The 22,240-nt window shown below is 42.6% G+C and overlaps 1 protein-coding gene across 1 annotated transcript in view; it reads right to left on the bottom strand.

Annotated features, from left to right (window-relative positions):
• Nucleotides 1-20,999, bottom strand: part of LOC140172000 (uncharacterized) — a 50,654-nt gene extending 29,655 nt beyond the window's left edge. Inside the window, exons 1-12 of the mRNA XM_072195348.1 lie at nt 20,387-20,999; nt 20,035-20,342; nt 19,331-19,435; nt 11,409-11,462; nt 11,121-11,249; nt 8,426-8,728; nt 7,388-7,556; nt 6,270-6,389; nt 5,194-5,234; nt 4,509-4,547; nt 2,391-2,642; nt 364-450 (exon numbers count right to left, since the gene is read on the bottom strand). Of these exons, the coding sequence (XP_072051449.1) occupies nt 364-450; nt 2,391-2,642; nt 4,509-4,547; nt 5,194-5,234; nt 6,270-6,389; nt 7,388-7,556; nt 8,426-8,728; nt 11,121-11,249; nt 11,409-11,462; nt 19,331-19,435; nt 20,035-20,342; nt 20,387-20,999 (2,220 nt within the window). The remainder of the gene's footprint in view (nt 1-363; nt 451-2,390; nt 2,643-4,508; nt 4,548-5,193; nt 5,235-6,269; nt 6,390-7,387; nt 7,557-8,425; nt 8,729-11,120; nt 11,250-11,408; nt 11,463-19,330; nt 19,436-20,034; nt 20,343-20,386) is intronic.
• Between the last annotated feature and the right edge of the window lie 1,241 nt (nt 21,000-22,240).

Below are 22,240 nucleotides of genomic sequence, written 5' to 3'. Positions count from 1 at the left end.
CCTGGATCACTTGCAGTTTAATTCAGGTTTAATCTAACACATGTTGTTTTCGTGGACCACATGAATTGGTATTGGACATTTTACCAATATACCAATGGACATTGTTTGTGAGTAGATATTGTTGCTTAGAATTTGTCTTTTTTTCATATTGATCAAAATTATTATTATCATTATTATTATTTCTATTATTATTATTATTTTTATTTTAGATGAATTGTACTGTGATGTGTGGTGATCATCCTTTGCTGCACTTTGCTCTCCTTCTATTTTTAATTTCATTTAATTTAAGCAAAACTTAAGTTATCATGCAGTATACAAAATACTGCAAGTCTAGTTTTTAGATGGGTTTAAGTATCAACTTACCAAGAACTTTTTAGCTTGGACATGATCTTTCTGCATGTTGCCACAGGCTCTGGATAACACACTCATCTGACACAGAAGCTGCACATGCTACAAATAGCAAGGTAAAATAAAATATCATTAAAATTTCATAGAACTGCCATAGCAATAGGTGAATATTTTTTAATATACTCGCTGTACTGGTACGTTCACGCGGTACCTCTGCATTGAACCATGAACGTAAAGCCGTTGGTCCCGTGTACAGGAAGAGTCAAACCCTGTGCACGTTAAGTGTCAGAGCTATTCGAAAAGAGAAGGGGGAACATCCCCGGTTCTGATATCTGCAATCAATCCTAGGTTCCAGGATTGTGCATAGGTAAAAAAAAAACTGTGCACGTTAAGACCGTGCGACAATACTCAATTTGAGGTATGCACGTATATAGGAAGAAGAAGAAATAGAATATCATTAGAATTCATTAGAACTGCCATAGCAATAGGTGAATATTTTTTTTTTTTTTTTCTGTACTGGTACGTTCACGCGGTACCTCTGCATTGAACCATATCATGCTGATCACTTACACCTGTAAGATTAGTATCTTTGAAAAGACTAGTTTTGTATTCAATCTATGATTGCAGACATACACAGGTGATGAGTGCAACCTGCTTGTTGTGCAGCGCAATATATTCAAAATTGTTTTCACCTATTGCTATGGTAGTTAATCCGATTAATTACGTCACTTTGCCAGCGTATAATAACCCCTCCATTGTCTTGTACCTGTGTTTTGCACACGTTTTTCAGGGTCCCAAGATTTGACCCACTCAAGATGTTGCATTTGTTGCTATAACTGTTGCCGCTCTCCATCCGACATAACAACTCCTACTCCAACTTTATCCTGTACTTGTCCTTTCAATTCAATCAGTCCCCTTAACTCCCCTATTTGTACCAGGTTTGAAATAAGCCTCAAGCATAGGACCTCCATCTGACATGATGATGACTCCTGCATTGCCCTGTCCCTACCCTTAAGGGGTGTGGTATGAACGTTTGGACAGTATTTATTGTGGGACAATAGATCACATCAGACATATCGAATTGCATTCTGAATACGAAAAATGTCCTTCTGATATAAAATAATTTTGATTTTTTGAAATTTGCAATGTAATCCACATTTTATGGCAAATGATTAAAAATTGACATTTTTGATATTTAACAGTACTCGTAGTAAACTAATATACTTAAAGTGTATGTAGGTGGGATGAAAAGCCGGCGATCAATTGAAAATTTGGACCTTTTGTATTGAAGATATGGATTTTTTTTCCCAAAACACCAACAAAAAATTAGGTCTTTTGGGGAAAAAAATCCATATCTTCAATATGAAAGGTCAAAATTTTCAATTGATCGGCGGTTTTTCCTCCCAGCTACATACACTTTAAGAATATGTCATTAGATTTATAAAATTTACTTCAAAGACTGTTATATATCAAAATTTGAAAAAATATCAAATTTTAATAATTTGTCATAAAATTTGTATTATATCGTGAATTTCAAAAATGAAAATTATTTGATATCAGAAAGACATGCTTCAGATTCAGAATGCAATTCGATCGCCTGAGGTGCTCTCATGTCCCACAAAAATACTGTCGAAACGCCTATAAACGCTCATTCTAGATCCCTTAAGCAAAGCTATAAATTATTCCCCTAACTCCCTTAGTTGCCCCAGGATTGAACCAAACCTCAAGTTTAAGACCCCCACAATGGGCTATTTCATTTAAAATCCATACTCCCCCTGTGGAAGATTTTGGAAATATTTGCCACAGGAGGAGTGTGTATTTCAAATGGAATGAGCACATTAGGCAGCTCCATTTGAATTTCATACACCCCTCTGAGGAAGATTTAACTTGAATCTTCCACAGAGGGAGGGTGAGTTTCAAATGGGGCTGCCTAATGTGCCCATTCCATTTGAAATACACACTCCCCATGTGGTAGATATTTCCAAAATCTTCCACAGGGGTAGTGTGGATTTTAAATGGAACAGCCAAGCTGACCCACTAACCTGTTGCATTTGTTGTTGCAACTGTTGTCGCTCTCCATCTGACATGATGATGACTCCCCCTGCTCCTGTAACATCCGGTACTTTAACAGGACTACTGGTCCCTCTGAGTCCTCCTGATGTACAAGGACTGGCACCAGGACTTCCTGATGCCTGCCTTTGCTGTGCAATCATTGAGCCTAGTGTTACTGGTTGATTGTATTGGTCAGGAACTATAGCCTGTGCTGCTTGCTGCAGATCTACCTCATTGCCGTACTGTGTGGGATTCAATTCATTGAAAATGGAGCATATTTAGTTAATGTAGATTGTTAGGTGAATTAAGAATTGCATCTGGTATTAATATTAATATTTTCACATTAGTATTAATTATAAACACATGTTTACAGCCATATCAAAAGGATGCAAAAGTCAGCAGTTTTTCTTAATGCGTGGGCATAAATATACATAAACAGCACTTGATATAGTGCATTTCAAGCAATCTTATATGACCAAAGCACTTAACAAAATTTACACACAAAAATATATATATATAACATAACAGTAATATCAGAAGCAATGAAAACCAAACAAACTATAAAGCAGTAACCAATAAAAGTGAGTTTTTAAACTATGCTTGAAATTGTCTACAGTGGGAGATACTCCAATGTTTAATGGGATGTTATTCCATAATTTGGGACCCTGTACCTATCACCCATTAATCTGCTGCTCCTAGACAACTTGATGAGTTATATCTAATGCGGAGCATAAACAAGTCAATCATAACAAATATAATAGGTATGCTTCCTTCATTTAAAGGCCCATTCAGTGATTTGCTCATCCGGACGATCAGATTTTGGTACCTTTGTCATTGTCATAGATGTGGTAACATAGCCTGCTAGTGGTTCAGTCAAAAACCATGTATTTAAGACAGAAAAAGTCATTTACATGAATCTGTAATTTATATACTGACAGTATATGAATTAGCTACATGTATTTGAATGGGGCTTTAACTTAGTCTATACTGATGCTTTCTTTATTTTTTGCCAAATTTTTCATACCAAAAATACCAAATGACAATTTGAATGACTTATCATTCACGTTTAAGCAATTTGATAAACTATTGTAATTTTTTACCCTTGCGCTGGGATCACTGATGGGACTTTAAGACCAGAACTGGATAGGCCTCTCCATAAAAATGTGACTAAATTTATATTCCCTTTCCATTGTTATGGGTATATGAATTAATTAAAATATATTCGCTGATGTTATCAAAAGGAGATGTATGATATTGACGGCTTGTGCACCCTTTTGATATGGCTACAAACAAATACTACAATTTTGATCTAAAACAAACTCTCTTTTCTAGCACATCTCTGTTCAGAGATTTAATCAGTCTTCATCTCACAAGAAAGGTTTTAACACTACAAAGTATTTAATTTAAAAAAGCAGGAACAGCTGAACTGAGTTATTTTACAGAAGGTTTAGCCATCAGAATTTGGTCCCTAAGCTAAACAAAATTTTAAATATTACTCAATTCTACATTCAAAAGAAACATATAACATTTTATGGTTAGCTTTGACCACACTTTTTTTTAAATCTAGCTCAATAGCTAGTGATGGAGGGCCATCACAGTTCGAGGACACCACTTGAAATAAGCAAGTAAGTAAGCAAGCTCAATAGCCTCTAGATAACCAGTATGTCGCTAAATAGACAAATTTGCATGTGCTAAATAACTTCAGCTAAATATTTTTGTATTAAATAAGTCAAATTATTGTATTAAAAATTTCAAATAACACTCCAATAATCAATTTGAAAATGCAAAATCCAAGTCAGCTACTGTAACTGCTAGCAAATCTACTATTATAATAAAATTTCGACTAAATTAAAAACCAGGTTAATATGTCAAATCAACAAAATCAATAAAATATTAATAATATATTAAAAAGAAGCTTAAAATTAATACATTTATAATAAGTAATCATTTTTATTTTATATAAATACAAATGGTAACATTATAGGTATAGGGGTGTGATAAAAAATACATACAAGCTCAATATCAGCTATCAATGTTAATAAATAATCATAATAAACAGAATTAATATCGATTATAATCAGCATATTGTTTCCCACATAGTGACTAACCTGATCTAAATAATATGCAGTTTCCGGATCCATTTCATTCTTAAAAAAATAAAGTATGGTTGGAAAGAATTGTAATTCAATAAATTTATTGTCTGTTTTCAAAAATTAAAGTAAAACCACTGCCTTCAATTTTATTTGTCAATTTCCAAGGAAAACTTTTGTTTTAAACATCTACTATGTGGTATGCATTGACATATAAATCTATTATGGAGGAGCTAACAAAATTTACTGATCTTAAATTCTGACAAATTTATTTTGTCATTTAAGTTGTCAATAGGAATTGTGGAATTTTGTTTGGCATGGAAGGTTGTTGGTCCACGTTTCTGGTGCTCTGCTGTCTAATCAGAGGCCAAATAATGTCCATAGTGAAGATTTTCCAACCCATAACTTAAATCTTACTGCCCTTCATCTCTCTTCATTGGTACCCTTTCAAATCAGAGGCCAAAATATTGGTTCCTACCTGTTATTGCATAGGCGCTTTATTTGGAATAACAGGTCACGCCTGTTTCTCTCAATTTGGAATAACGCCCTGACCCCAAAATGTTCACAGTGACTTCTTACTATTTCAGATTTACATTGTTTGTCTTAGATTTACAAGTTCTGGAAAATGTCTTCAATAAAAAATATAAGTATATACGGATACATGTTATTCTTGCTTTCCATATAAGGCAAATAATCTACTTACAGCTTCAAAGAGTTCATCCATTAACTCATCCAGTTCTTTTTCTGTAAAATGACAATTCAAGTAAACATGTTTCAATTAGCAGGCATGAGAATGATCATCCATGAAAAAACCTAAATAGTTTGAAAAAGCCTGAAAAAGCGTGTGAAATGAGGCTAATAAGGCCAAAAACGGGCTGAAATTAAAAGCGGGGAAATTTGGACCACAAAAAAGCAGGAAATCCTGCAAAAGCAGGAAAATTCTCATGCTTGAATTAGTTAAGAAAAATATTAGAGTGTTTATGGTGGTAGGTATGAGTATAAGTAATAAGTTTCATAAGAACATTGTAAAACTTGCAAATCACCAAAGTGGGGTTGTAGCCCTGGAGACACTGAACTTACACTGGGTTTCAGAGAAGAACGGCAGTCCCTTGCTCAGATTGACACGCCTGCCCTGTTAATGAGCGACATACACAGATCTTTGTGTTCCCTTCAAGGGCACCAATTTGCGCCGAGCAACGTTTTGACGCACAATTGGCCAATCAGATTATCGGTCTGTTGCTATGATTGTCAGACGATTGATTTAGCCAATCAGAACCCCACTTGTTTACACTCTGCACTCTCAAAATGTAAACAACTGCCATTCTTCTTTGACAAAAAATGTAGTTATTCTTACCACGTTTCAACAATCTTTACTTAGTTATTTGACCTCAGATGACCTTGCAAAATTTTGGCTTTGAATTCATTATTATTTCCATCCAAGTGCATGAAAATACAACAGTCGTACGTTATTGACCTCAGATTGACCCTTGTAAAATTTCCCTTCCATGGCTGATCATTTTAACTAAGCTGATTGAAAATACAACAACTATTTAGGTCACCAGGTTTGTTAAAAAAATGGGCTATTCAAGTGAAATCTATACACCCCCATATGGAAGACACAACCTTAATCTCCCGTACAGGGAGTGTAGATTTCAAATGGAGTCATCCACTTTGGTAACTCAATTTGCACTCCCTGTGTGGAAGATTAAGATTATGTCTTACACAGGGGGTATATGGGTTTCAAATGGAATAGCCTGATGTAAGAATACTAATATTTACTTGACACTCTGACAGCCTTGTCATCTCTGAAGTCTTCTGTATCAACAGGCTCTTCCTCAGCCAAGAAGTTGTACTCTGGATCATTCTGTTCATCATCTGGTGGCTCAACACTCTCAGGACCTGTGTAAGAGACATGGAGAAGATATTCAATGTTTAAACTTGTTAAACTCTGCCTTTGCTTGGCATGCTGTGTTTAATATCCTGAAGTCAGTATCGCACCATTTTGGACTTATTTCTAAAAAAAACACCACTATTTGACTTTGCTTGCTTGATCATATCATATTCAGTCAGTGTTTTGATTTATACCTGGTGAGATTGGACAATGACATTATGATTTACTGTATAAACTAAGTGGCAATTTGTTTCTGATTCAAGTATCAGAGAGACACAATTTAAAACATTTAACATTTGTCAAGGATGTAATTCATACAGTGCAATGTATTTCTTTTCCCTCATTTTTTATTTGTGTATTAAAAAAAACACCAGAATACGCTAAATTCAGATTTTGGCATTTTCAAACTGAATGGCAAAATAAAAAGCTATCTGATTAAGATAAAACTTGACATTCAACTTGAAGATGGGATATGTATGTAGTATGTTCACACTTTTATTCCCCCTGTATTCCCCAGGATGTCAAATTTTGAAGCCATGGATACCACATACATATCATGCAAAACAGTTCACTTCCAACTTTTCTTGCTAACCTCTAGGTTGATAAGAGTCCCAATAAGCAGTTCATAAATTGAGCATTTTAAAACTAAACCAAGCTGAAATCACATGAATTATGACCATGAGAATATCTAACATTGTTTAAGAACAGAACAGAAAAGAACAGAGCAACAAACAAACAAACAAACAATCAAAACACACACACATCATGTAAATATGATCACTTCAGAAAGCCGTTACTCACTATGACCAGCTCTCACAAAATGAGCATAAAGTTGGCTCCTTGCTTTGGTCTTCAAAAATCAATATTTGCTCCACAATGTATTTTGTTTTTTATTGCATGTTGTCATGATTTTCTATAGTGCCCTGTCGACTTTATGCTCATTTTGTGGGAGCAGGTGATTGTGAGTTGAGGCTTTCTGGCTCTCAATCCTTGACTTCTTACTAACCTCTAGGTTGGTTGAGTCCAGCTAACCACGCCACCCATTCATCATCTTTATCTTCTGGTTCTGAGTCATACATATCATGGGCTATGTCAGGTGGCATAAATGAAGCTTCTATCTCCTCCACTGACTGATGGATTGGATGCTTGGATCGAGTTCTGTGGGCTATCTTCTCCTGTCAATGTATAATTGAATATGTGTAATAACTTATTAGTTCAGTTGGAAAGAGTGCTGGTCTAGAGATAAAGAGGTTCTGGGTTCAAATTCTAGCTACAGAAATATTTTTGTTCATTCCTAGGATGATTCCTAGGTTCATTGATGGGTAGGATGCTTGGATCAAGTTCTGTGGGCTATCTTCTGTCAATGCTTAATTGTATATCAATACAAGAACTTGATAGCTTAGTTGGTAAGCGTGCATGCCTAGATATAAAGAGGTACTGGGTTCAAATCCTAGACACAAAAATATTTGTTCATTCCTTGCAAACTTGATGTGTGCAGTGATTATAAATGAGCAGAGGTAAAGAAAGCTCCAGAAAAATCTTGCATCTTTAAACCCTTGTTTTTGCCATGCTTATTTGTTTCGACACTTGTTACATTTCCTTCTGGGATACTGTCCCTTAATTTGACATTTCAAGTAAGTCTCGCTAGACATATTTGAAAAGAGTTGAAAAAAGTAGTAACTAGACTTCTGTCACTACATTGATTAATAAGTAATTGATTAATAAGTAATATTTGCTTGGCAATTTAAGTGTATAAAACTAGTTATGGTCGACAATCGAAAATTTTGGGTTGAAATATCTTGTTTTTAGACCTTTTTCAAAAATGTGTAAGTTTTTCCAAATTTCAGGCATATAGTTAATTATTTTCATCATTTCCTCTGTAAAAATGTATACCTTTATCTTGTCTTTGTTACTTTAAAAGTTATAGTGAAAATAATATTTTAAAATTTTCCCTTCAAATGTGATCCTCTGTGCCTCGTTAACGAGTTCTAAGAACCAGTTAAGGATGCACGGAGGAATATGTATGATCTTCTTATTTCCTTACCTGAATACTTTTTAATTCAGCATCATAACAACCCAACTGCTGCAAGAATTTCATATCATCCTTATATCTATCCACTCTAGGCCTAGCCAACGGTGGGCCCATAGGAACGGTAGCTGCTGGGATGTGCTTGGTTACTGGCTGCGGTTGAGACGTTGTTGGAGTGGTACTAGGGGTTGTCTTGTGCGGTGATATGTCATCTTCATCCACAAAGGATTCGTTGCGGGAGCGTGGTGTGCTTGGGCAAGGTGAACCGAAATCACTGCGCTGAGATGAGGCGATGCTTTCATAATCACTCTCATCAACCTGTAATAGCAGGAAATTTCAAATACAAGACATTATACAAATATCAACCTGGAATGGGCTATTCCAGCTGAAATCTATACACCCTATGGAAGACATGACCTTAATCTTCCACACAGGAGTATGAATTTCAAATGGGGTTACCTGAATGGGCAACTCCATTTTAATTCTACACCCCCTTTGTGGGAGATTAAGGTCATGTCTTCCATAGGGGGCGTATGGATTTCAAATGGAATAGCCCAATGAAGCCTGTAAAAGTATATGAGTGTGGAAAAAAAAGTCAATTCCCTGACATGAATTGTCATGAAGTTTTTAAATAAAACTTTACAAATATCATATCAGTTCAATTCATATTCATTTCAGCTCAAACAGTGCGCTACTGAATTACAGCGATCAGCATTTTGACTTCATTGACAAAATGTGTCCCTATTCTCAGTTCTGACAGGAATAAGTTGTAACCAACTTGATCTACAGAGTACCGACTCTGCCATGTTTGTGTGTCGCTCATGGAGGGCAAATAGTGTACCTCCCGGATTATTTCGCTATGCACCCAGCAAACTTTGATTCAAAGTGTCTTGTTTGCATTCTGCATTTATCATGTTGTTCAAAAATGCACGCAAAGCACCATGTGTGGAAATCTTTGTAACGCTTGAGCATAAATACATAAATTATCATTTGATTTCAGGCTCAATTTGCTCTCCATATTGTGCAACGAACCAAAATGACATATTTACCATAACTTTACAAAGTGGCAATTTTGAGATGGTTCTCTTTGGGTATCATCACTTTTGTTGTAACAAACAGAATAAAAACCTACTTCGTCTGTGTGCAGCCGAGGGCTCTTACTGAAATGTCAATACATAGGAGAGGAGAGCGTGGCCAAGCGGTTAAGGCATAGGACTGTGAACCCAAGGGTCAAGGGTTCGAATCCCAGGTCCGGCTCTTTGTGTCCTTGAGCAAGACACTTCACTCTACTTGCTTAGTGCTTCGGAGGGCACTTTAAGCTGTCGGTCCCGTGTACATGCATATTTTCTCACATTAATGTAGTGTGCACGTTAAAGAACGTCACAGGCTATTCGAAAAGAGCAGGGGATCATCCCGGTCATGTTGACTGTACTTCAAAAATACACTCATCTACTCTAGGTTCCAGAGTAAAAAATAAGTACAGCTTGTCTGTACGCAGTGCGACAATACTCATACATATGAGGGAGGCACTTATAAGGAAGAAGAAGAAGAATGTGCCAGGAATATATATGTATATACTCCTTCTTGGGTCAAGAATAACTTTACACATAAGCAGAATGAAGGAATTCCAACACTTTCCTCCGGGACACCCTAAGAGGGAGGAGTCCTGGCCCTGTCACCCTTAATGTAAGCACCGGAGAATTAGCGATGCATAAAAACGCCAAATTCACGAATTTTGGGTATAATCGCTAATTTTGAAATTTTTCCAAGATATCTATTTTAAAGTATTCATTTTCCAAAAACATAAGTTTTACTAACATTGAAAGAATCCATGGCGATCTGCAATACAATCCATGCAGATAAAAGCAGAGTGCAATTTTGACTGTCGTAAACATGAACCCGGAAGTGAGCACACGATTAGGGTCGCAGTGCCGTCGTGTATAGAAACCAGAACATGATTGGATGATTATCGCGTTGTGAGTGGATAGATGTCCAATCACTGCATTTGTTAGAAACTTTCATTGATTAATCGGTACTATTGATTAATTTGTTAAAAATGAGCGGATTTGAAAGCTGGTTGTGTTTTCGTGATGGCGAGTGTTGAATCACAGATTCTCAATGTGTTGAGAATCTGTGGTTGAATTCTGGTGTTGAACTTGAACGTAAGTTTGCTGAGTGAATGAGCCGATCAAGTTGACTGAAGGCATGTTACGGGAGTCTCTGCGCGAGTCGACTCGTGTCGAAATTCCACCCCTGCCGGTGAAGGATTTTCCGATTTCCGAGGAAAAAAAGAAAACGTTTAATTTTATTAAATTTGAACTTTTTGGAGAAAATGCACGCATTTTGGGAATATTATGGACAAATCGCGCAAATCGCGAATTTTCAAAAACTGTTGCACGAAATTTGCTCTCAAAAATCGCGCATTTTCCCGGTGCTTACCTTAATGACACTTAAATCATTTTGAGGGGTCAGTGACACAAAGACGTACATCCATTTATTTGCAAAAATTAGATTTTGATATCAAAATTGTCAGAAACAAGAGCACTTTCCAATAAACACACAGAAGTAACTCCATTTGTTTTTTTCAGTGAAACATAGACTTAACTACATAGGTCAATGTGGACCATTATTTTTAAACTAATTTTTCTCAAAATGGCCAAAATGGAGTTAAGTTTTTGTGTCACTGACCCCTCGATTTGAGACTACTTACAGTTGTGTCTTCTTGTGATGGTTTGTAATCTTCATCTTCAGATGAATCCTCTGGGAATTCAATCTCTGCAAACTGAGTCGCAGGATCATTGGGATTTTTGACAGGTGTCAATGGCCATGCTACTGCATTCTGTAGATTAGAAATAATATTCAAATCATATACTTGATTTCATAGCTGAATAAACTTGGTGATTTAATGGTGAAATATTTCCATTAATATACAGATACATTATACTGCTTTTATTATGTTTCCATGGAGGCTATGATATGGCTCATACAATTCACTTACCCCACCGACTTTCTCAGTGACTTCTTTCAGCTTGGATCTTGTTAATTTAGGCTCCTGCAGAAAAATATACAAAATTATATGTGTAAATATATATTTTTAACTAAGCATTCGTTGAACCACAAGACTCACTTTATGGTACTATTTTTGAAATGAGCTGTGAACAATGTAACTTTTTCTTAAATGATCAGTGAACGTCCTTCAAGGTGCCTTAGCAGGGACTGCGTTTTCAAGAGAAAAGGGGCAAAATAGTCCCAAACAAAAATGTTTGGTAGACTCATAACCGGTGCGATCTTACCTTTCCGATGTTGATTAAGATACTTCTTGCATCGATCCCGAGATGCGGAAAAACCAATAGTCATTTTGTCCCACATAAATGAATAAATAACAAAACCCCGATCCCCGGTGGACTCACCCAAAAGGTGACGTCACACCATATGATCGCCCTTATCCGACTTGGGATCCCCTACTCGGACCAAACTTGTAGGGGGTGGCGGGTCGGGATAATCAACATCGGAAAGGTAAGATCGCACGTTATGAGTCTACCAAACATTTTTGTTTGGGACTAGACTCAGTACACCGGTCGATCTTACCGCTTCGATGTTGATTAAGATACTTCTTGCATCAACATCTGAAAGATCGATCTAGCAAGTAACCGACGGATGGAGGTACAAGATTGGTCAGCATCTGATCAGGGATCGGGGCGGTAACGATGGTTTTCGCGAGGTCAGAAAATATTTTCCCCCAACGGTCGGGAAACAAAAAGACCACGCGATCACAGACATAAACCTCCTTACTTAATAAGTTTGGTGGTTAAGAATAGCGACACTGGTTCTTACCATGCTGAGTATTCTGTATAGTCTGAAAACCTGGTACCCGTACACCACCGTATTATGATCGCCCGAACAATGTCCCGGTAAACCTCCCGCCCCGCCTCTGATTACTAACGTAAACGGAAGTATCGTAGAGAAGGGCGAAGGTGGCTTCCGGGACACCGCCTGCTAGATCTCCTCAAGGGACAACCGAACGGTATACCCAAGATGATGAGATAGCTCGTGTCGAGTGGGTCGTGGGACGCGAAACCTTCGCGATCCCCGGACCCCACCAACACCTGGACCAGCCATTGCGACAGCGGCTGGACCGAAATGCTCGGTAGGGGTGATGAATGCGGTTGTGAGTCCCTCGCAAGGCTGGTGTTCGAAGAAATAGTGCTGCAGCGCCTTATCGGACACCCCAGCCTATCTTTGGCTTCAGCCGAACCTTGCCCAACCCTGGGGATTGGAGAGGGACGAATGTCGGTATGCACCGCGCCCGTTCGTAGTCACGAGAACAGAGCGCCGAAACAGTGTCGCTCCAGTGTTTGTGAACACGGAAGCTAACCTCGAGACCGTGTGCAACTCAGCACCGCCGTCCCGAAGCCAACGCCAACCCGGAAAGCCATCTTGAGAGTTACGTATTTAAGCGTCGCTTTTGACGGAAGGTCAAAAGGGTGACCCTTAAGGTAATCTAAGACTGTGTTGGGATCCCTTAGGAGGATCACTTTCCTTTTTGGTAGACACTCGTTGAACATACCGTCGAGGCGTAGACTAATAAGGTAACCATCGGCTATGATAGTCGACCCGTCTCGAAACCTCGGTGAATGGAGAGGACAGCTGACTTATAGCTGGCCCCAGTGGCCCGCTGAAGTCTTGCTTGGAACTTTTCTGTCAGAAACTCCGGACTAGCAGCACAGAGGCTCTAGCGGGAGAGCTATTTGTCTCATTGCACCAAGCGTAGTATGGAGCCAGACTCTGGCTATACGTACGGAGGGTAGACTTCTGTCTAGCCCGGCGATGAAAAAACAGCTTCTGATGAAAAGTATCCCTCCGCTGCGTGTTCCTGGTAAGGGCCATGCAGCTAACTGCAGGTGCTCTAGTGATAGACTGGGTACCTCCGCTCCGGGCATCCGGAGTAGATCTGGTACTGGGAGTGCCAGCGCCTTGCCGCTAGCAGAATGACAATGCAGTCTTCCCACCCGATCTTGGCCACCACCCTCATGAGTAGTGAGATCGGAGGGACTGCATAAGCTGTCATCCTCCCCAGTCTATGGACAGAGCGTCCCACGGTGAATGCTTGGGGTCCGCGACCCTTGAGCAGTACACCGGCAGTGGATGATTGCGATGAGATGCGAACAGATCTTTCGAGGGTGGTACATCCCTTGAAGATCGTCTGAGCGACCTGCGAGCAAGGGACCATTCTGCTGGTCCCGACACCCTTCCTCGTGACAGATTGTGCGCGAGGATGCTGGTGACGCCCGTGATGTGTATCGCTCTCATCGTAATCTGCCTGAACTTGCACCACCCTATCAGGTGTCGTGCATGCAGGCTCAATCGTGGTGGCCCGGAGTCCCCTTGTCTGTTGGGGTAGGCTACCACGGTTGTGCTATCCGTCAGGACAACGGTATGTGATTCCACGATCACCTCCTCGTAGCGAGGAGGTTGATGTGAAACTCTGTCTCTATGGCCCCCATAGGCCCGAGACGGAGTCTCCGTGGATGTGGACCCCCAGCCCGTTTTGGCGCTATGGTTGTCACTCGTGACATACCGGGGTGCAGGAAACCTGACACCCTGGGTCAAATTGGGCTGATGGGGCCACCACCAGAGTTCCTCTCGCGATCTCCGACAACGGAACCGCGAGGGATATTGGGTGACGACTGGGCCTGCAAGCAGGCTAGAAGGTGTAGTTGGGTAAGCCTAACGTAGAAACGGCAGTACAGTACGAGGTCTACCATACTGGCCATTAGGCCTACCACCTTCATCCATGCCACAGCGGGTTTTGCCCGAGACTCGGCCAAGAGTCAGGCACACCGCACCATGTTCGTCACCCGCTCGGGTGAGAGCACCGCGAACCCCTCCGTGAGGGTGATCCGGGCCCCTACAACTAGTGGTGTCTGCGTCGGGACCACGCTGGACTTTTTGAGCTGATCAAAAATCCAGGGTCCCGCACCCTACGGACTATCAACCCCATGAGACCCGTAGTCTTCAGTGGAGTGCGTCCGTATATGAGCCAAACGTCCAGGTAGCAACTGATGTTGACACCCCTGTGCTTCAGGTACGCTGCCACCGCTCTGACCAAGAGTGTTAAACACCCTGGGAGAGATGGACAGGCCGGATGGCCGGTATCAAAACTGGTAATTTTGATCCTGTACCTAGAAGCGCAGATGCCTCCGATCTTGAGAGGCGATTGGCATATGCAGATAGGCGTCCGAGAGATCTAGCGATGCTGTTCCCATGCCCCTGATGGGGCAGGCTAGCACCGAGGCGAGAGTCCCCATTCTGAACCTTTTGGGCCTGAAGAACGTGTTCAACAGCCTGCGGTTCCGGATGGGGCTCCCGTCGCCGGTCTTCCTTGGAGCCAATGGCTCCAAGATCACCCCTAGAACGGGGGGAAGACCGGGACAATCGCCCGCTTCGTGAGAAGCTGTGTGATCCCTGTCAGTAGTGCCCGACGCTGGGGGCCGTCTGACGGTACTACTGTGGACCTCTGAAATGTGCAGGCGAATGTGGGGAGACTGGGTGGCCAGGCTGTAACCCCCACTCACCACTGACCATACCCCGGCGCTCAGAGAGATGGTTTCCCACCTCTGGGTGAAAGCCCTAAGCGGTCGGGGGAGACCCCCCTGTGGAAAAACCGCTGAGCCCCCCAGGAATGCTCTGCCTAGCTTCCCTTGGAAGAGCGCTTGCTCTTCTTCGGGGCTTGCCAGCTGATCCTGTGCTACCCTTGCGCCTCCCAGAATGGGTGCTGCAGAGGTAGTGGGCTCGGGTACTGTTGGTGGTGCACGGCCTGCTGAAGTCGGAGCTCCTACCCATGGTAAGGGCAGTTTCCGACCTCTTCAGAGTGCTCCGTTGGTAGCTTATTTGCACGGTCCTCCACCGTGGCGCAGAAGCATCCAAAGAGAAAAAGGACCCTGCCTTTCCATCGCGTTGAGCGATTGGAGTGGCAGGCCCCTCCCCGCGCTGAGTGGACACCCTATGGGCTAGGCCCATGGAGCTCTCGTTGAGGCTAGCTGTTAGCACCGCTAATAGGCTCACCTCGCGGAAGAGCTCAGATGTTGTCTGAGCGTGATACGCTTGACGACATCTGGGTCCCTCTCGGATCCCCTCAGGTAGGTCCCGTGGTCCTCCCGCGTACACGCAGAGGAAGCGTGCAAGCACGCGGCGTCATAGCTCTACTGAGCTCGACAGCCCTACGATATCTACCCGTGAGGTTTGCGGGAATGAGAGTGCAGGCGTCCCCAGTGAGGAAGCAGCAGCTGAGCATCCTACTGAAAGGATCCCCCGGTCCTCCTCCATGGGCTCCCCCTTAGGGGGTGTCCGGAGGAAGATCAGTGCTGTTGCTCCCCTCGCGGGGCAGCGGGGAAGGAGACTGTAGTGATGTCACTACCGGACTCAGCTTCCGACTCCTTTCCCTCGCCCACAGTATCCGTGATCATGCTCCGATGATGACGGTAACTGAGGACGGGCATCTGAAAGCGGTAAGAAGGCATAACCACTGTGTGGCTCGCCGACTACCTGCCAGCAGAAGAGGAGTACTCCCGAAGACCCTGAGGTATCCGCCATGGCACCACTGGGTCCGCGATGCTCTCGCAGCCGTCGTCCTAGCGCTTAGCAGCACGGGCCTACCCTGATCAAGATCTGGGTTAGCTCCATGCCGGCTGGCCTGGTCAACAGCTGATGTTGGTACTGCGTGGCCATCGCTGGCGACACTTGCCGCGGTGCTGGGCCGTGGAAGAAACACCCTGCGGCGGGTACCACGGGCATACCCAGCCGGCAGCTGACCCTGAAAGGATCCGCCACCAGGGTAACCCCATGGTACTGCAGTACCAGCACCGCCTCCCCTTGTTGCCACAGAGACTGTGGCGACTAAGGCGGTGCTGCGGTACCGGTGCGGTATCAGCGTGGGTACCGTGAGGGTTCCCAACTGTGGACCGCTGTACCCTCGCCACACTCGTTCCCTGTTTGGGGATCAAGCTGTGTGCTGGCGTGGTACCGGCGCTGGTACTAGCGTAGGTGCCCGTGAGGGCTCCGGCTGTGTACCACTGTACCCATGCCTCACTGCGTTCCCCGCAAGGGATCAAGCCCGTGTGTATGGGTACCCTTACCGGCTGTCCCTTGGCTAGAGGGAGCTTGCCTAGTACCACGGGTAGCTGAGCGTGCATACCCCGATCAATCACCTCGCCACCTGAATAGGCAGCGTCAATCAATGGAGCTATGCCCTGTTGATTTGACAGTGATCGATCAAGAGAGGGTAATTGACCCATTGACGGTAATGGATCACCCACGCTCCGCTGGCTCTCGAGGACATAAGTGGGTTGTTGATCAGCTAGGCTGTTCAAGCTACTTACTGTACCCTCTAGAGCTTCGCCCAAGGTCGCTGTGTGTGGCGGACCACTCACGGCAGCTATGGGCGGGTGCATAGCGGCTACCACTGAAGTCAAGCCGTGGCTCGTCTTTGTAGCTGCCACGAATACACCTGGGTCGCTGTCCCATGAGAGACTGCGAGCCCAACCCCTGAATAATCGCCAGCCAGTCCCTGTGGACAGCCAGCAGCTATTCTAGGGCCCAGGGTATCACTCGGCGGTCCCGCCATGGAACGCTGCCGTGTGACAACCCCAGTTGGTTCTGCTAAGACTACACCCACAGCGTTAGCCGCGGTATCGTCTCTGCTGAACCCATGCATGCTAGGGTTCAACCCAGGCAAGCCCGGGTACCCTTGCATGCTGCCCGTCGCTGGCTACTACTGTGGCTGTTTGAGCCTGTAGATATGCCTGCAACAGACGGGTGTCCTCCTGCTAAAAACCCGTGAGGATTTTCGCTAGAGGACTGGTATCCTCCTGCTACAAACCCGCTAGGGTTTTCGCTGGTGGTTACCGCTCTGCTGCCTGCTACTTTGCTCCGGCGTATAGTCAGTGCTTTCGCTGGCTGCCGAGCCTTTGGACGCGCCAGCAGTCCCCGAAGGAACCGCCTGCTTGTCCGGGGACCGGAGCCCCTTAAGCAGACCTGCCATGACCCATAGGGGCTGTCACAGCAGAATCTACCGTACGACTGGTATCCTCCTGCTGCAAAACCCGCTAGGGTTTTCGCTGGTGGTTACCGCTCTGCTGCCTGCTACTTTGCTCCGGCCCACGTATAGTCAGTGCTTTCGCTGACTGCTGCGCCGTTGGCCGAGCTCGCCGCCCCCGCCCGAACCGCCGGCCTGCCCGGGGCCCGGAGCCCCCTTAAGCAGACCTGCCATGACCCATAGGGGCTGTCACAGCAGAATCCACCGTGTCGACCTTACCAGTGCCCTTGGTAGATTTCTTCTTCGTCTTATGGCGATGACGGAGCCTATCCAAATCGCTCAAGCTGGAACTCGGAGAGTCCTAAGCAAAAGAAAGACATCTAGAAGATCGTGAGCACTCCCTGTGGGTGAAACAGAGCGGTGTGGGTCCCGCTCCGTCACCAGGGAAGGGCAAGCCCGACAGGGCCGAGGCGAAGCGAGGAGAAAAGGGAGGGGGCACTACCCCCCAACACGCGACTCAAGCCCAGTAAGCAAACCTGAGCACGGAGGCTGGTCGCTAACGTTAGTGGTAAAGTAAGGACTGGCTAACTTTATTACTAAAATGTCAGGCGGGTCCCTACCAATCCCCACCGTATGAATATCTGATTAACTCGTCTTTATTGGACGGTAATGAAGACATAACGATAGAGTAATCACCCTAACATAGCAACAATAACCTACCGTACATGAAATACAATGTGTATGTACAAACATCTATTGTAACTTACAGGCTGCAATGGTTGTTTATGTGGGAAACAAAATGAATGGCGTCAACGAGCGGCCATTTTGAATTGCTCGTGTGTCCCGTATACAAACGGAGGCACGATATGTAGCTAAGTTTTGGATCGTTTGTCACTTTTTCGTCAGAAAATGCCGTCAAAACTATCCTCAGCCGAACAATACCGGTTTGGTTTTACCTAAGGTGTGAAACTACAACCGTATATCTCGCCTTAATCGAGAAATTGATACACAGTGCTATGAACAATCGATAGGCACGTCTGTGTCAGTCGGAGACCAAGGAGGATAAGGGCGATCATATGGTGTGGCGTCACCTTTTGGGTGAGTCCACCGGGGATCGGGGTTTTTGTTATTTATTCATTTATGTGGGACAAAATGACTATTGGTTTTTTCCGCATCTCGGGATCGATGCAAGAAGTATCTTAATCAACATCGGAAACGGTAAGATCGACCGGTGTACTGAGTCTTTGGGTTTCAGCAATTCCTATTATCTATTACGGTAGCTCGAATGGATACTACATACTGCTAAATCGCCATAATATCTAACTGAGACACACAACAAAGAAGTAGTTATTCAACATATTTTTAGAGATGCAGGTGTGTGAACATGCTTTGAAAATTGCCCTTGCTTGATAGCTATTTAATTACACATCATGTGTATACCCCAAACACCTCCAATCCCTTTGTGGTACATAGATGGTATCACGTCTCACAGCAAAATGCCATACAAATGCTATAGAATTTTGTGGTTTGAGAGCAGGTTTTTAACAATGCATTTACAAGTCTATCAATAGAGGTTATCCACTTCACTCATGTGTGACTTCTAACAAAAGGCGCTGGTTCCCGTAGTATTCCTCGTTCAAACCAATTCAATGCATGACCTCGGAGTTACTTGCATGACTTTGGCGGGTTAGTTTGAAACAGTCATGGTTGCACATGCAGGTACTTCTTTTGAAAGTCCTAAACAAGGTATAGCAGTCGTTGATAGGATATGCAGCTTAAAGAACACGGATACCCTCTATTGAATCATGAAAATGCTAGGCAATTTTTTTTTCCATTTGAAATATGTTCACCCCATATATTTATGTATTGTACACACAAACACTTACATAGACAGCTGGTGCCTTTTCTGGAGTGCCTGGCTTTGGTGGCTCTTCTAAATCCTGCATAGTATTCCTCACCATTTGCAGCACATGTTCATTGGTGATAACATGCTGAAATGAAGGTCAATCAAGGGAGTGAATTTTGAAGACTTAAATAAAGTTTCTTGCTGATATTAATTTGGAACAATTTTAGGTAATTTCAAATGACAAAAAGAAAACAGAAACACATGTTTCACAGGCCTGAACAACCCAAATTTTGCATTTTGGGAGAATTTTTATATTTTAATTTGGCTAAAATCGTGTAAAATCAGCCTTTTTTTTGTTTTTGTTCAAAATTGATTGATTTTGACTGAAAAATTCATAGCATTTTCAAAATATCATAAAATTTCGAGGATATTTTAGGTTAATTTAAGCCTTAAAAAATCAGACTGATCCAACTTGAAAAAGCTGTCCACCCCTAAAAACAGGTTTGCTTGTTTTTTGTCACCATATGTAGAAAATTGTACAAAGTAAAGAAAACAAAAAAGTAAACAAAATTTAAGCCTTAAAAAATCAGACTGATCCAACTTGAAAAAGCTGTCCACCCCTACAAACAGGTTTGCTTGTTTTTTGTCACCATATGTAGAAAATTGTACAAAGTAAAGAAAACAAAAAAGTAAACAAAATTTGGATTACCAAACAAATAGTAAATTCACGATAAAAGTACTCACATGTAAGATACTCCTGACATTGATAGCCGTCAGGTTATTCTTGCTGGCATTCTCTTCCAATCTTGCTTCCAAGTCGCTGTCAATCGCTAACTCATAACTAGACTCAAATTCACCATCACTCTCATCGGAAGTTTTTGCCTCTTTCCGCTTCACTTTCTTGATCCTCTTTTTACCCTTCTTCCAGCTTATTCTGTGATCTAATGAAGCCAGCCTTGCCGACTTCCTTGGCGATTTGCTGTCAGATTTTTTAGCACTTCCTTGTGCACTACTTTTTGAGGTGTTTTGTGGATAAGTTGTCGTGTGGCGATCTTAAGAAGCTTACTTGATTTCTCAGGAGTTCTGTGAGCTTTACTTTTCTTCTCTTGACTGCGTCGCTGGGATGTCGTTGCTGAAGCACCTTGAAGTTTGCGTTTCCTGATGCCCGACTTTTTAGGTGGGGTTGTTGCGATAACCAAAGCTGGACTGGAAAGAGACGAAGGACTTTCAAACTGCGGACAATTGGCGTCTTTTTGCTTACCCTCACTATTAGCTACGGAAGAATCTATGCATGACAGGGACGCCAAATCTTGCTTATTAATTGTCTGTATATTTTTCATTGGTATTTCACTACTAGTATCAGATAAACCAAACTTGGAATTCCCTGTTTGGCTGAGAGCTTTCTGACTGAATTCACTCAATAATCGAACAGCTTCTTCGCAGTCCTTCTGCGGATCAATTGATTGGGACTCCTCTTCAGGTCTCTTGTTCAAACCCAATTGTTGTCTTATTGTATCACCTCCTATTTTGGCAAATTCTGATGGGTTCAGCCATCCGGTATCGCTGTACTCTGACTGTGTTCTTGGTTTACTCTTCTCTTTTGTTTCATTTGTACTTGAAGAGGATTCTTGGAGTTTACTTTTCTTTGGTGGATGTAAAGAGCCTCTGTCCTCTGAGGATGGACATCTCTTCTTTGACTGGTCACTCATATTTCTGGTAAAAGGAGAAAGACAGAGAAATTTACTTTTGGTGTTCCCCGGACTTGAAAGCCTTGATAAAAATAGGCGGTTCTCGAACCACACAATCCCCCTGGCTGGGCGGTCAGTAAAATCTAACAAATTAGTACCCATGACCCCTGGTGACCCCGAAATGACCTTCCCAATATTTGGCTCTAAATGTAGACTGTACCCATAAAGTTTCATGCCCATCCGACAGTTTAACTAATTTGACCTCAGATGACCCCTGGTGACCTCAAAATGACCTTCCAAAAATTTGCCTATAAATGTTAACTGTACTCATTAAGATTCATGCCCATGACAGTTTGAACTAATTTGTCCTCCGATGACCCCTAGATGACCTCAGGTGACCTTGACCCATTAACTTGTTCTGTCTTGGGTCAAGATGCACCCACCCACCCAGTTTCATGCCTATCCGATAGTTTTTACTAAGCCCCTGGTGACCCTGAAATGACCAAAAATTTGGCTCTAAATGTTGACTGTAGGCCCTACCCACCAAGTTTCATGCCCATCCTTACTATTTGTTACTATTTGACCTCAGATGACCCCTGGTGACTACGAAATGACCTTCCCAAAATTTGCCTCTAAATGTTGACTGTAGTCACCAAGTTTCATGCCCATACATGTACAACAGTTTTTACTAATTTGACCTCAGATGACCTCTAGATGACCTCAAGTGACCTTGACCCAAACCAATACAACCTTGTACTGTCTGGGGTCAAGCTGCACCCACCCACCAAGTTTGAGAAACGTGCGACCCCTGGTCTCCGAGAAAATAGGCGGATTTCAAGCAAAACCTAACCCAAATGGAACATACATGTATACACACCATACATAGGGGAGATTGGGGTTAATTAAAACATTTTTCACAAAATCGTCTTTTTAACGCAAACCGATTACTTTCAAGAAACACTAACCATATCAGTATAAACATATACATACATGCTACAAATACAGCCTTAAACTTTATTGGACCTGCTTATGATTATTCATATAATCCACCAATTTGAAAATTTGAAAAAAAGTGTTTCAACTAACCCCACCCCTGGGGTATGTTGAAACATAGGGTAGGGTTAGTTGAAACACGGCTTGTAAAAATTTCAAAATAATTCCTTAGCAATTTGCAAAATTGCTAAGGTCTGTTTCTGTCAAGTTCTTTGTTTCTTTCTTTCTTTCTTTCTTTCTGTCAATCTTATAATGAGCCACCGTAGCCA

The sequence above is a fragment of the Amphiura filiformis genome, chromosome 15, assembly GCF_039555335.1.
Source record: "Amphiura filiformis chromosome 15, Afil_fr2py, whole genome shotgun sequence".
In the NCBI taxonomy this organism is placed as follows: domain Eukaryota; kingdom Metazoa; phylum Echinodermata; class Ophiuroidea; order Amphilepidida; family Amphiuridae; genus Amphiura; species Amphiura filiformis.
Note: the sequence above shows the minus strand (reverse complement) of the source record. Positions and strands in the feature narration are given on the sequence as shown.